Source organism: Thalia democratica, chromosome 1, assembly GCF_965202585.1.
Source record: "Thalia democratica chromosome 1, ktThaDemo2.hap1.1, whole genome shotgun sequence".
NCBI lineage: Eukaryota > Metazoa > Chordata > Thaliacea > Salpida > Salpidae > Thalia > Thalia democratica.
This window is the reverse complement of record NC_139165.1, coordinates 85,218,631-85,232,001: the sequence shown is the minus strand read 5'-3', so window position 1 is coordinate 85,232,001 and position 13,371 is coordinate 85,218,631. Positions and strand designations below refer to the sequence as shown.

Genomic DNA, 13,371 nt, shown 5'->3' with positions numbered 1-13,371 from the left:
GGTTTTACAGGTCTTAAGTAAAACTTGGAACATATTTTGTTTTTTACAATTATCAAACTGTTATGGTTTTTTTGTGAATATTTGAACTGCTAAATTTAGCATCTTAGTCATAGATGATTTTAGAAACAAATTAATTTGTTAAATGTTTTTTTTATAATTACTTAGAAAATGGAAATTAATTGATTTTTAAAAAAACTAGACTTTTTTTTAAATTACTTTAACACTTTTACTATACAACTTAAGTCTTGGCGTAGAAGTAAATATTTAAGTTTATTCAAACAGTGTTTTTCAACATTTAAACAGTTCCTAAATAAATTATATTTTGTTGATTATTTCAGAAACACAACTTTGTATTAGTAAACATAAAAGATTGTTTTCCAGATATGTAATATTCTTATACGCTTCACTAAGCATACAAAAAAGCATAAACTAAGTTTTGTAACTTAACAATTCTGTTTTAAGTTAACGTTCAATATTCAGCATGCTATGTTATGTGAACAAAAGATAGCAGCATATTTTAATAAACATATGAATGTTAAACAATGCACCTTTATTGCATGCGGTAAATAATTCAGATGTGAATAATGAGGCTCAAATGTAACTTTTTTAACACTTATTGAAAACACTTGTTAGAAACTTTTGAAAAGGCAGTTTACGATAATAAACCTTTGATTAACAGCTTGCGTACATATTCAAATCACAAACAGCAGTCATCTGAAGGAGTTTGTGCAAATCGTTTTAGTTTCTGTGAGTTAGAAAAAAGTAAACATGAAGTCAAAAGAACAAGGATGTTGCTGAAAACTGTGGTGACTGTTTCAGTATTGCTTCACTTGAGCTATAATTGAAACAAAATGTTGTTGTTAATTTGTAACATATTTCTATATCTACTGTTTTTAGTTAAACAATTTTTGATAGAAATAAATGTTCAACTGGTAAAAAATATTAAACTTTCTTATATAATAACCACTAAGAATATTAATTAACTTTTGTTATACAAATATTTGCTATCTAAACCTTATCAAATGTAAATGTCTAAAACTATGATCAATTTTTTATTCAAGCAAATTTGTTTGATGATAATTTTTCTCTTTTATTACAAAAAAAAATTCAAAAAGTTAAGCAAAATTTTAAGTTAAGTATAAAAATTTCACGAATCCATATATTAAAAAAAAAAAGTTTTATCTTACTTTTTGAGTGTTTTTGGGGAAAACTTTGCATATAACTTTAAAATAGACTACCAATAAAAATTATTTGTAGTTAATAAAAAATTTAAATGTTTTGCAATTTCAAAACTATGTTTTACATTCTCGAATTATACTGCATGTGTAATACTATCACTAAATTTATAATTTATTTATAACATGATAACTATGTTCAAAAAATAGTTTTTACTCTCCTTTTTAATCTAAAAATTCACAAATTGTTTTTATATTTTAAAGGAGAAATGATAACTTAAACATTTATTCTAAATATTTTTAATTATTGTTATAATAAGATTGAACATTTTCATAAAGCTAAAATCGTTATGTGTATAAATTTGTATTAATATTAATTAGCTTTGTTTAATATTTTAACCAATTTAATTCAGACCATGATTTCTGTCAGTTTTAGTTAATAAGTTTCATTCATATAATAATAAGTGAAATACTTTTTTTTTCAAATTACTACTAAACCCGATTGATTTAGCATAACCAGTTGATATTTTATTAGTATAAGTTTTTTTTTGATAATATAATAGTTATAGAAATTATATTTTTTTATATGGTTTTGTGCAATTATTTTTTTTTAGTAGATTAAAAGTTTTAGTAAATTTCAGTTTGACTAAAATTATGGAAAAATTTAGTTCAACATTAAAGATTGGTGATGGGTTTGAAGACTTTATTTCACCTGGTCCGGATTGCACAAACCCAGTCAATACCAAAAAGAGTTCAAGTGTAGGAATTAATAGAACTAAAAAACTAGAAAAAGTAGAAGTATGTTTTTATTAATGAATCTTCAAACAAACAGACTTTAGTTCATATAAGCTTTCAATGTATTAGTACAACAGTGATATAATTACAAACTACTTATAAATACAGGATTGCCACTTCACTTGTAAACCTAGAGAAACCTTGAATTTTTTACATAAATTAGTAAAAAACCTGGAGTTTCTAATAACTTTAAAATGTTAAATAGTAAAATTTTGATTTGACACAATAAATCTTTTTTTAGATAATATTTTTTTTTACCATCAAAAACTTATTTATTAAAAAACACATTTGAAGTAGCTTAATATTATCTTTTTAGTGTTTTTGTACTATCTAACACAGTTTCTTTCTAACTTAACTTTAAACTATTTATACCCAAAAATTTCTACTTTTAGAACCTGGAGAAATTTTTAAACTTAGAAATTTTTTTGAAAAAATAAGTGGCAACCCTGTAAACATAAAGCAGTAAATTATTCTCTAAGACATTAAGTTAGATTTAACACTGATTCAAGCTTGAAGAGTTTATACAGGGTGGCCACTGAATCTGAGTCCTGTCACAACCAGGAATTTGACAATTTAGGCTAAAAAACATTGAATTTGAGATATTTTGAAAAAAAAAACCTGGTATTTTGAACAATAGTAATTAAAAAGCCTGGAATTATAAACAACTTTTACATGTTAAGATTTAATGTTTCGAGTTGACATAAAATACCTATTATATAGGTATAAGTTTTTGTCATCATCAAATATTTTTTCCTAAAAAAACACATTGAAAGCAGCTTTACAGTATATTTTTAATGTTGTTCTATTACCTAACACAATTTTTGACCAAAAACTTTAAATTATAAACTAAAATTAGAATTAAAATCATCAAACCTGGAAAAAAAATTCATAAATCATTTGCCACCCAGTATTTGGTATGTTATCATTAAGTCACTAAGCCATCATCTGGTATGCCATCTGCCATCATTATATCTATTTTTATTCTAATATAGTACTATATATATAGTTAATACTCTTAACCTTTCCTTCTTGTTTGTTTAAAAGTGGATAAAATCAAAAATTAAAAAAATAGTTATTAAAATGTCAATCAGTTTAGTAAATTTTTCAACTATATTTGAAATTTAATTATTCCTCAAACTCAATCATGTTTATAAAAAAGAATTTTTGTATATATTAATTTTTAAATTGTTAAAGTGTTTGAAAACACTACTTTCTTATACAAAAAAGCTATGACGCATCATTGCTTAAAATAGATATACTATACAAAATGTTTTTTTATATTCTACCGGGACCCTTTCACAGCTAGAAAAGATTAAAAGTAATTCTTTAAAATTAAATAAATAAGTAAAAATAAAAACATTAAATTTTTATGAGGGGGAACAAACTTAAGAAAGAAAAAAGTTTTTTACATTACTTTATTTTCTGTTGTACAAGTTGTTACCAATTAAAGCAGGGTTTCTAAAATGTTTTTCAAAAGACCCCCTTTAAAGAAATTAGAAAGCTATGGCCCCCTCCAATAAGGTTAATCAAAAAAATACCATTGAAAACACTTAAGACCTTTTTTATACTCATCATCAACTCAAGAATATCTAGTATAAGTAGTCTCACACTATTACCTAGTGGCCTCTTTGCTGTTCAGTTTGCGAAAACCTGATTTAAGCATATCATAAAAAGCCTTTAAAATCTATTTCTTATATTTTAAGTTAAAGTGTTTTTTAAGTAAAACAATAAATTTTTTAAAAGCTTTTTTAAAACTGATTAAAAACTAAATACTTTACAGAAACATTAACTAAGTCTTATGTTGGAATAAGTTTAAGTGCACTTATTCATGAGGTTTTTAACAGATTTTATATACTTGCGAAAACTGTTTTCAATTTTTAAACCTTTTAAATAAATCATATTATGTATTTACGGTATACAAGAGTGGTGATATCTTTATTAAACAATGTTTAGATCTGCTCAGTTTCTTAACAAGTCTATTCACAAAAATAATATTAAAGTAGGAACATTTTTGTTTGTTTGTGATATAATCAGCTCAAGAATGTTGACTTGTTTTTAAGTTATTAAACGTTTTTATCAGATTTAATATATGTGTTTAAGGTTCAACAAGTTAAATAAAAAAAGGTTTAGTCGATTTTTTCCTTATTTAATTTGATAGAATACTTTCTATATAAAAACTTAAACTGTTGAAAAAAAAACCAGACTATTTTAATTTTCAGATTACATTGAATGACTGCCTGTGGTGCTCTGGATGTATTACAAGCGCTGAAACTGTACTAGTCACTTCGCAAAGTCACCAACAGTTGTTAAAGTCTGCAGAAAACTTCATTGTATAGATAAACATTTAATTAATAATAACACTTATTCATGAAACAAATAAAAATAAAATAACTATATAACTAATAGAATTACTTTCTTGTAAATAAATAAGAGTTAACTATTGAAGCTTAATGTTGTTAATCAGAAAGATTATAGTCTAAATTATTCCTATAATGAAACATTTAAAGCCCTAAATTGTGTTTAAATTTGTAATAATTTAAAATTTATTTTAGAACGTTTATTTTATATATATCTTTCTTATTTTTGATTAAATTTAATGCATTTTTAAACAAACGAAGAAATTCAATTTTTTATTTCTATCTGCTTTATCAGATTTCTAACAAATTTCGTATATATGGATATATTAATTTAATTCATTGGCTTTATGCACTTAATAGTTTTGGTTAAGTTTGTTTTAATTATGAAATTCTATTTTACGGTATCAAAATACAGAAAATTATTACAAAGTTTTTTTATTTAACCCAAATACGCTAAATTGTTAAGTAAAAACTTAAATGTTATTTCTTTAAGTATAACTTAAAAAGTCTAAAAAAATGTTTTTGTATCTAAGCTAAGTCTGACTTTACTAAGACTAACTTCACTTCTTAAATGTTAAAGAATATTAATAGTATTTATTAAAGTATTTAAAGTAATAGTTAAGTAAATATTTACCATGATTTTTAAAAAATTTATTAAAAAAAACTAAACCGAACTGTTTTGAAGTGTTGTGAAAAAGTCAATGAACTCCAACGAAGAAGAACGTATGGTTTTTGTGGCATCTTGTTCACCCCAAGCACTAGCTTCAATAGCTGTTGAGTATAAACTTTCACACGAACAAGCTTTACTTGCACTGACAAACTACTTTAAAAAAAAATACAATGTTTCCTACGTTTTGGATACAAGTTTCGCTCGTCAAATTTCATTACTGGAAAGCTCAAATGAATTTATTGAAAGGTATTAAAGTTGGTATTTTATCTAGGAAGTAACAAAGCAAAATTGTGTTTTAAATTATTTTTATCTGAACTTTGCGTTGAAGTTTTTACGTTTCATAAAAAGTTTTGAAAATTAAAATCTATATTTATTCAAACTTTCGATGTTTAAGTAACTCCAAAAATTATAAGTTCTTGCTAATTTTCGTTTAAATTTATGAAAATTACTAAAGTAGAAGCTTTAACCACAGGTATAAAGCTAGCAAGCAAATAGGAGAGAGTGATCAAAACAAAAGTCTTCCTCTTTTCACTTCATCTTGCCCTGGTTGGGTGTGTTATGTTGAAAAAACTCATGGAAAGCTAGTTATTCCTTACATGAGCAAAGTAAAATCGGAGCAGCAAATTATGGGTTCTCTTGTTAAAAAACTGGTTGCAAATCACTGCAAAATTAAACCCTCGCAAGTTTGTCACGTGACCTTAATGCCTTGCTATGACAAAAAGTTAGAAGCTTCCAGGGAAGACTTCTACAACGATGTGCTGAAAACCAAAGAAGTGGATCTAGTACTGACTCCTGTCAAAATTTTTGACGTCTTGAAGGAAGATGGGAGCAACTTGACTGAGTACTTGAACAATTATCATCAAGAAAACAATTTTTTGTGAGTATTCAGCTAGTTCATTTTAAGTATCAATAAATTACTATTTGGTGTACAACACTTCATAACAATTAAAAGAATATTTTAAGATATCAAAAAAAAATATATATTATGTGCTTAAAAGCTAAACATAGAATAGTTTTCAAATTTTTTTATTTATTTCATTAAGACTAAAAACATTTAAAACCTATTTCTTAAATTTTATAACCATTTATCAACAAATTTGTGAAAAAATGTTATATAATTTATAATTATATAAAGTTAGAATAGCATAACTTGAAACAACTTTGGTTTTTTTCAAATTTTTGTAAGAAAAATTCAACTCATTTGTTTCAGCTTTCATATTGTTCTATTAATTAACGAAAATCTTCATAAAATTAAATTGGTTGTTTCTTGTTCTTACAGAAAAAAGGAAAATAGTATTGGAAATGATTTTTTTAACGAAACGTTACTTAGCAGTCTAAATAAAGCGAGCTTGCCTGCAAGTCACAATGGAGGATCTGGTGGGTATCTTGAGTTTGTGTTCAAAAGTGCTGCTAGAAACCTTTTTGGTGTACAAGTTGATGAGATTGAATACGTCCCAACTAGGTTAGGCTTTGTTTTTAAGTAATCTTACTTAGATATTTATAAGTTCTAGATTAAATCTACAGTTGTATTTATTTTTTAGTCATTCATTAAAATTTTACTACAACAATTTCATTTTTATTTTGATCAATTATATAACAAGTAAAAAAATTAACAGCTAACTTGTAGACATTGTGTAGATATTGTTTTTTGGTCTAAAACTTGTTGAAATAGAATTGTTGGTTAAAGATATCATAGTTTAAGTTAAAACATTTTATTTTATAGCAATATCTTTTAAAGTCTAAATGTTTTTAATTTTAAATAGAGGCATGGTATGAAATAATTTAGTTTAAGTTTGTTTATCTAAAAATAGTTAAGAGTTAGTTATTTTATAATTTTTTAAATAGCTTATGGTTAAAAATTTTAGAAACACTTTATTTATCGTGGATAAAAGTAGTTTAAAAGTCTAAATGTATTAAAACTCAGCATATACATCAAACTTTATTTACTGAACAATTGAAAAAGTATTAAAATAAAATATTTCCAAAATTGAAAGTACCATATTATTTGACTAGTTTAAACAAAAATATGATCAAAACTTTTTTTATGGTTTTGAAAATGATTGCTCTCAATATACATTTTTGTTAAATCCAGATTATTTACCTAACGTTTCAAAAAAAAAAGAGCAAATAAGTGTTCACGTTAATAATAAAAAGAAAACTCAATTAGCTTTTCATAGTGTTTTAAAACTGTGAAATCTTTATTTCTGATAATTTTAAACGTTTTGCTTATTTTGTATGAATATAAATCGTAATTGCAGTATTTCTTGTTAAAACAAAAGCATGTAAAAAACGTAGTTTTTATATATATTTAGTATTCAATGACGTGCTGATAAAAGTTATCAAGTTCTACGAACGACATAGTTCCTTTATAAGTTCCTGCTTGTGGCTGAATCGGTTCTTAGTAATATTTGACAGCGTACAGTTAAATTTATTGAAGTACAAAAGTTGTTTCTTTGCCAAAGCAAATCTTACCTGATTATTATTAAATACTATTATTATTCACTAAATGTTAGAGCACTCTAAGTTGATGTAATTAGTAGTTCATTCGCTATGTATGTAAATACAACTTATACAAGTACTTATATAAGTTTAACCTTAGTAATATTATATATAATTTTAAATTTTGAGTGACACTTTATGCTGGTTTTAAGTATTGAGCATTTTCAAAGTAGAAATAATACGGATACAAAAAACCGTACATAACTTATAGCTAAGGTCGAGGTTGATTTGTTTTAAGTAGCTAAAAAGTTCTAAATCGATACTAAGCTATAACTCTATTGATTTTCAATTAAGCCTTTTTGCTAACGCTTTTACATACATCCCATTACTAATTTAGTTTGACTATAAAATAAGTTTTGATGGATTAAAGTTTTATAGACTTGTAATACTAATTTATATTTCTAACTAACAACTATTTAAGTTTCAATGTGTAAATACTTTAGGTTTGCAGCTGAATGTAAATGTTTTCCGCTTTGAAAATCTCAAACAATATCAAAAATATTTTAGTTGAAACATTACTTTTATAAAAGCTTAATGTCATAATGACTTGTTTCAGTATTAAGTAAATACTAATTTCATTTCATTATCAAAATTATAATTATTTAAACAGGCCGTTTATGACATAAACTACAAATATATAAGACTGTTAAAAAGTACATAGTTAACTCAATACATTTTTCTTACTGTTTTGATTTAAGATGTAAAGTGTTTTAAAAGTTATATTAAGTTGTGTTAAGATTTTCCAGCACTGATAATATATTAACAGGAGAAACAATGAAGTCAAAGAGGTAAAACTAAAAAATAGTGAAGGAGACGTTTTGCTCACGTTTGCACAGGCATACGGGTTCAGAAGCATTCAAAACCTTATACACAAAATGAGGAGAGGAAAGTGCAATTACGACTACGTTGAAGTCATGGCTTGCCCGAAAGGCTGCTTGAATGGTGGTGGACAAGTTAGTTTAGTTTTATTCATAGTTTTAAATTACTTAAGTTATTTTTAGTTTTTAATAAACTGATAAAAAAAAGTTTAGTGGAATACTTACACTCCTATAAGTGAATTTCATTATCTCAAAGTTTTTTTTGAACGAACTGTTATTTAAAGTACCGGAAAAATGCTTTAAAAACAACAATTAATCTTTTTTTTTGTTTTCATTGTAACTGATACAACTTTTAGACTTTAAAGCTAGTGTAAAGAATTCGATTAAATTTTGATCGATGATATATTTCGGTCATGATAGTAGTAGATACTTGTAAAAGTACTTTCACAGTTAACTTTATATTTATTGCTTGTGCTATTACTTTTTTTTATAATGTTGCATAACAATAACATAACTAAAACAAAAAAAGTTATTCAAACTAAAATATAATATATTTTATTATAAAATTATAATAAACATATTTAAATAAGGCAATAATTGTTGTTAAAGTGGAAAAAAATGCAAACAGTTAGAAATACGTACTCATACACTAAAACTGTTTTATTATATGCATCATAATTTGATTTTCACAGATAATCTAAAATTTTTTGAATTATTATTTATTAGCTAATTAAGAGGATTTTAAAATACGTTAAAGAAAGTTGAGATTACAAGCAGATTTATCTTTTATAAATTTTTAATAGTTTTTTAGATAATATTGTCGATTGTTCAAAACTTTCTTGTACTTAAAAATATCGCTATGATTTCTACCCTTATTTATCTCAGAACTATTAAAATTCATTAAATTTTAAATGAAAAACCAAAAAAAAAATTTAACGAATATATAAAAAACTATATATAAAGCTGTAAAAGTTGGTGTCGTTTCCCTATAACATATTTTTTAATTAATTTTTAAGTTTACATAATTCATCTTTAATTAAATATAAACACACTTGCTGACATTAAAAACTTTTAAATTTATTATTTAAGAAACAAAAGAATTAAGTTTAAACATTTTTTTCTGTTTTTGTTATTACATTTGTCTTGCTTAAGAAGTGTGTTATATAAGCTCTGAAGTAGTGTATCTCAAAATTACATTATGTACAAAAGTACGCTAACAATAAAAACTTGTTTATCGTTCCTTGAAAAACTCATGTACCTAGTGATACAGTCATTTACTAAACTTAAATACTTAAGTATGTTAGTGTGCCACAATTTCTTTTTAATATTTAAAATAAGTAGTTTCTTAAGTTATGTTGAGTTAGATTTGTGAACCCTTCTTTTTTAAGGTTTTGTTTAGTAAGTGTCTAAAAAAACCATTAAATACGTTTATATTTATAGATAAAAAGCAGTGAAGGTCGTCAAAAGCAAGACGAAAAATTAGAAAATTTCAAAAATTTTTACAACCACCTATCAACCGAATACAGCAAAGACCTTCAAAAGCAATTGTTTTACAGACAAACTAGTCAGCAAACTAGCATATTACACAAAAAAGATGTTTACACTGACTATCACGCTATTGAAAAAACTGAAAGTAACAGTCTTAAGTGGTAAACCTGAGTAGTAAATTTTTGTGAAATTTTATTTCTTCGTATGAAAACGAATCATTTTTAGTTTATCGTATGATTGATTTGAACTATTATAATTGATATTAGTTTGTTTTGTTTTAGTAAGAAATAAATGGTTTTGTGTTTGTAATATTTAAAGACAACTCATTTACATATAGATTTTTAGTTTCACAATAAGTATACAGTAAAAAAGTGATGATTTGTATTTAGTTGTACGTTTGTTGTCAATAAATTTACCACAAAAAATATTCATTTAGAAATTGTACGTAAAAGCGCAAGGTTCGCTTGAGCTGGAATGATTTTAGTTATCTTTCTAGTTTTAACTACCATGCACTTATAGTCACTAATATCTTTACTTGCGTAGCGATGCCGTATTATTTTAAGTTAGGCTGTAAAGCCTTGGTATTTTAATTCTTGGTCAGTTGTTTAATTAAATAACTGTTATTTTTATGTAGTATTCTTCATTGTTACTTTCTGCTCTCATTTAGTCATTGTAGTATAATGGTTATATTCACAGACTCAGTTTCACTTAAATAATATTTAAAAATAACAACACTTTTTATAAACCTATTAGAATAAATAAAAATAGTTGTTTCTGAAATAACATAGAATTGTGATTTATATATTAAATCGTTATAGTCGGGGTTACATGACTATTCAAATTCCGACAACTCAAATTTTTGAAAAAATATTTTAAAGACCATATGTCGAAAAGTAATGTATTTTTGAAAAAAATAAAACTCGTACGTTTGTAGGTCTTATTAATATATACAGGCTTTTTTTCCTTCTATGTAAAACTTTTGTATTTATTGAGTTTTCTAAAAATTGCTAGAAATAACTACTTAATTTAAGCTTATTTCAGCTATTTATCAAAAAATACTTAAAAGTTTTCAATAATAAAAAAGTGGCTTGTAGATATTAACAATACCTATATAAAAATATTTTATAAAAACTATATATATATTTATTACTTATTTAGTTAAAGTCTTTGAGTTTTTTAAAAAGAATTTAAACTGTCGGAGTTTGAATTGCTGTGCACGTATATCAAAGCGTTATAGTCTATTATGACCATGCCTATATCAATATGTAACCAAGCACATAATCTCGTTAGTTTTATTGGAAATTTAAAAAAAAATTAACAAAAATTACATAAAATCAAAAAATTCCACAATAAATCTTTCTTTGAATCCTTTTAAATTGTTCACTATGTGTTTGTGTGATAATTAGCCACAGGTAAAAAATAATCAGCTTAAAACTCCAAGGTCGTATTTTTTGAATCTTGTATACTTTGCACTGGGTAAGTTGTAAAAAAATTGTTGGAGTCAAGGTGAGAGTTTGTTCAAATCATTAAAAATTTTACTCAGGGTTTTTTTATGATACTTTCAGAACATAAAAAAAAAAACATCAGGCTGAAAATTAAAAGTAGCAGTAAAAATAAGCACCCTAATTTGCATTTAGTTTAACATAACCATTTATCGAAAAACAATAAAATACAAACGGAAAACATTTACATGCGGTTACTAAACATTTATGTATCTCTATAAATTTTCTAATATTTTAAAATAATTGATAATTATTCTTTTTTTTAAATTTTGTTACCCTATATAAATTGCTTCATTAACCCTAAAGCTTAAAAAACTGTCAAGTAATCTGTTTATTTAAATTATTTATCTCTTTTGAATTTCAAGCTACGTAAAAAGCACTCTTTTATTACACTTTAATTCTTCTTGAAACATTGATTTTTCAACATCTTATTTTATTTATAAGTTTCTTTTTTATCAAAAGTTTTAGATTACATGACAATTCAAATTCAGACAATTCAAATTCCGACAATTCAAATTCTTAAAAAAATAGTTAGAAAACTATATCTCAAAAAATAATTGAAATTTAATAAAAATAAAAAATGCTTATGTAATCCTTATTAATATCACATTTAACTTTTTCTTTTTTGAAAATATTTAATACTTTTTATAATATTTTAAAACTACTAAAAATAACTATGTATATAATATACAACTATTTTTTACTTTATTTAAACCATATATCAAAAAAATATTCAATGTTTTGCAAATAGAAAAATGGCTTAAAGATATTAATAGGACCTACATATGTATTCTTTAATTTTGACAAATATACATTACTTTTTTAGTTGTGGCTTTTTCAATTTTTTTTTAAGAATTTGAATTGTCCAAATTTGAATCGTGCACCCAGTGTTTTATGGGCTGGCTTTTAAAATATGCACTCTCTATTTCGCATAGATGGTAAATAATTTTGATAGGAATTTTTAAGGAACGAGTTTTGAGAAAACTATTATCCACTAATTTTAGGATTTTTTTGAAAAAAATTGTTTTTAGTTAGCAACTGAATTGCGAAATCTAATAAATAATGCAAAGTTTTTAAAAGTGCTGCTAACAAGAATGGATTAATGCCTTATAAATATTACTTATGTAACTATTATTGACTTTTAAGATTAATATAAAAAACTGTAAGCATATAACTAAAAGTTAATACTATCTACATGTAAATTGTTTTTATTTTATTGATTCAGTTTGTTTCTTAATAAAATGCTACTTCGTTCATAACATCTCAAGTTTATTTGGTCTTTTAATTGTTTAGGTTTTTTAGTTCATAGAATACTATCCTAATAATTATATTTTTTTAATTGGAATTTTTTCAATTTTAGTAAGAACTTACTTACTTTAGAAGATAATATTAAACAGTTGTGTACTTTTTCTATAACTTTATAAAACAGTTGTATAAAGCTGATAAAAACATACTTTTTATCTTATGCATAAGGATTTAGCTCATATTTAAATAAATTTTGAAACACTTTATTTTATTTAAAAGTATTTTACACTCAATCATATTTTTTATGTATAACAATTCTAAACTGCATATAAAAAGTACAACAGTTTTATTAAATGTAATTTATTTGTTTTTCTACAACACAACAGACTTTATCTAATGTGGTTCATAAGCAGTAAAATAAAGGTTAATTACTGAGAGTTCTTGTTTGAAAGTATCTTGTTTTATATAAAACACCATTTTTATATTTGAGGTTACAGTTTGTATTTTTTTGATCAGTTTAGATTGCTATGGGCTTTTACAGCATTTTGTTTTTCATTATTTGTCTGTATTCGAAAGTATCCTTTTGAAAAATTTAGACTTTAACGCATTGGGCATCATGCTTCTTGTTTTATAAATATTTAGATAAAATTGTCGAAGCAATTTTTTTTGCAATTGTTAAAACTAATTTTTGTTAACAAAAAATTTTTTTTTATCAAATCATACTTTTTATATCTTATTTTCAATTAAATTAGATATAATTTTTTATGTATAAGCATACATTTCTACTTGAATTACTTGAGCACAGTTTTAAGTTCTAAAGTT

The 13,371-nt window shown here is 24.3% G+C and overlaps 1 protein-coding gene across 1 annotated transcript; it reads left to right on the top strand.

Annotated features, from left to right (window-relative positions):
* The first annotated feature begins 1,829 nt into the window (after positions 1-1,829).
* LOC145840579 (cytosolic Fe-S cluster assembly factor narfl-like) lies at positions 1,830-9,967 on the top strand. The gene is given in 7 exon segments (XM_082947886.1): positions 1,830-1,973; positions 4,190-4,281; positions 5,013-5,251; positions 5,496-5,874; positions 6,328-6,459; positions 8,263-8,449; positions 9,755-9,967. Coding segments are annotated over 7 exon segments (1,386 nt in total).
* Positions 9,968-13,371: the final 3,404 nt, after the last annotated feature.